A 2,764-nucleotide genomic window follows, 5' to 3' on the forward strand; every position below is an offset into this window, starting at 1 on the left:
TGAAACTCAATTTTTATAAGGTGAATTTAAATTTTGCTTAGTTGGGTTAAATTTGGCTCACTTTGAGCCTATATACCAAATATCATAACCATAAAATCCACTCCGGAAGTAGTTGACCTCAACATGTTATATACTAGGGAAATAGATCATCTCCATTCTTTTTAATAATTGAAGGAGTAAGATATGATTTCTCATCATTAGTTTTATAAGTGCAATTAAAAATAAATAAAAAAAATAAAAATTAAAAATTACACTTTATATTCTTAATTTTTTTTTAACAATTAAAAAATCCATTCTCCATATATTAGTGCTTCATTTTAAACTCATCACTCATCACTGATCACTGATCACTCATCAGAATGCATGTCACCATAATTAATTTCTCTCAGAAACTCTTCAAATCCTATTATACGGAAAGCAGTAAAGATATTTTAAAGTGATATTATGCTAATTTATTGTGCTGATTCCTTTATAATTTCTCGCATTGCCTCCATTGTATGATTATCTGTTTTGGTAATTCCGCTACAGGTTATCGATTATCTCCATTGTATAGTAATTTATTATGCTGCCAAGGATAATTGACACAAGTGGTAAAGAATAAACTAATAAAATCCTAAAAGAATATGAGCAAGATTTTTATTATGGATATAAGACTATCTTGAAACGTTGTAGTTTATAATTATTATTTAGGTATTCAAAAAGTAAAAAAAAAACTGCTAACCTTGTTTATTAAAAAAATGATGCAATTTATTGTGCTAATTTGAAGAAATTAAAGAATTACTGCTTTTGAGTATACAACTGAACATACTCGCACCCAAAATATTATTGATTTTCTTTTAGTAATCGTCAGAATACTGACCACAACCGTCATGCATATTAGTTGAATCTTTTTTAACATTAAATAAATCATACACTTAGTTTAATAGCACTTTTAACGTATAGAACACCAATTGAATCATTATCCAAATCTTTCACATGTAATGAAGCTCACATGCACCACAGGAATATTCAAAAATCAAAACTAGCTTGACCCATGTCATGTTGCTTCCTTCAAAGCCATATAAGTTATTCACGTGCATGGTCCCCCACCCATCTCTATCTGGAATCCATTCCACCTTTACTATTAAAATATTCGTGATTATATTATATTTTTTATATTTATATTACATCACTTAAGCCCAAAAATACAAAAGAAACAAACTATAACATCAATAATCACACTTTGGCTTCATTATAATCGTTGTTTAATAAGAATCATCAAAAGAAAACGAGACACTTATTACGGGTCACGTCCATCATCATTACTAACAAGTCTTCAACGGGTTTCCGCACAAACAATCGTTGTTACTAAACGACGACGCTTCAAGGTGATCAAACGGTGAACCCATAGGAATAGTTCCGCACAAGTGGTTATGGCTAAGATCCAAATGCCCAATGTACTTAGCCGAAGATAACGAAGCAGGTACCCGACCCTTCAAGTTATTATAAGACAAATCCAAAACCATGAAATACGATTTTGAACCGAAAACGTCGGGTATGGTACCCTCGAACCCGTTTCGGCTCAAGTTCAAAATACCCATACCCGGGTTGCTTAACAAACTCGAAGGTATTTGACCAGAGAAAGAGTTGCTATCCAAATTCAAAATTGAAAGAACCGGCATTTGTCCTAAACCGGATGGAATTGAACCGGATAGTCGGTTTCCGGACAAGTCCAAGTCAGCGAGGCGGTAAATTGATGCAATCGAACTGGGAATTGGACCAGTGAGTTGGTTTCGGCTCATTAACGCCCGGCTCATCATGGCGAGTTTTCCAATGTCATTGGGAATTTGGCCGGTGAGCTGGTTGTTGCTAAGGTCGAGATGCTTGAGAGAAGCGAGGTTGACGATTGACGCCGGAATCTTGCCGGAGATTGTGTTGTCGGCGAGGTTGAGGACTGTTAGACGCTGCAATTTTCCGATATCGGCGGGAATCTCGCCGGAGATTCTGTTTCCGATGAGGTCGAGAATGCGGAGGTTGGAGAGGGAGGTGATGCAGGGAGGGATCTCGCCGGAGATGGCCTTCCAGTCAGCAACGACGAGGGTGGTGAGGTGGTCCAGCTTGCAGATCTCCGGCGAGATTTTTCCGGTCATGTAGCCGGAGCGACCGGCCTTCTCGAAGATCGGGTCCTCAGACTCGCCGCGGAGGTTGATGTCCGAGACGCGGCCGGCGGTGGCGTCGCAGCTCACGCCGTACCAGTTCAGGCAGCAGTTATCGCCGGACCATGTTTTGAAGATGCCGAGATAGGGCTCGCTCAGGGCTGCCTTGAATGCTAGAAGCGACGCCTTGTCTGACGGTGAGCATCCGTTGACGGTTATGATTGCGGGGGCGAGAATGACGGTTGCTATCAAGAGAAGTGGATGAGCCATTGTTAGAGGGTAACTCTCTCTAGTAAGTGACAATGTAGAGTGCGGGAGAGAGAATATTTTGTTGTTGGTATGGGTAATGTTTATATATGTGTTGAGTGTCGAAAATGCCCCTTGCATGACGGTGTTATTACATATAGTTGGTTATAGACTTATGGTAGCTGAGTGAGTTATTTATTATTCACTTCACTGTTTCTAGCTTTCTGCACACAGCACATGCTATTGCCGGTTCATTAACTTGTTACTCCTGCTCTCCTACTAGAATGGGCATGTGGCTTTGAACCTCATTCATGCTAGAATTTAAACATTCCAAATTAAATGCAAATTGTGCCAACTCAATTGATTTTCATTTCCGAATTTTT

At 38.9% G+C, this 2,764-nt stretch overlaps 1 protein-coding gene across 1 annotated transcript; it reads right to left on the reverse strand.

The window, feature by feature from the left end:
• Positions 1-1,116: 1,116 nt before the first annotated feature.
• LOC112707464 (uncharacterized) lies at positions 1,117-2,543 on the reverse strand. The gene has a single exon (XM_025759210.3). It carries the CDS (start codon positions 2,520-2,522, stop codon positions 1,305-1,307), a length of 1,218 nt encoding a protein of 405 aa, XP_025614995.2. The 5' UTR covers positions 2,523-2,543; the 3' UTR covers positions 1,117-1,304.
• Between the last annotated feature and the right edge of the window lie 221 nt (positions 2,544-2,764).

This window comes from Arachis hypogaea, chromosome 8, assembly GCF_003086295.3.
Source record: "Arachis hypogaea cultivar Tifrunner chromosome 8, arahy.Tifrunner.gnm2.J5K5, whole genome shotgun sequence".
In the NCBI taxonomy this organism is placed as follows: domain Eukaryota; kingdom Viridiplantae; phylum Streptophyta; class Magnoliopsida; order Fabales; family Fabaceae; genus Arachis; species Arachis hypogaea.

Coding starts and splice junctions, on each gene's coding strand:
- LOC112707464 (XM_025759210.3), bottom strand. CDS start 2,522: ATGCAAGGGGCATTTTCGACACTCAACACATATATAAACATTACCCAT.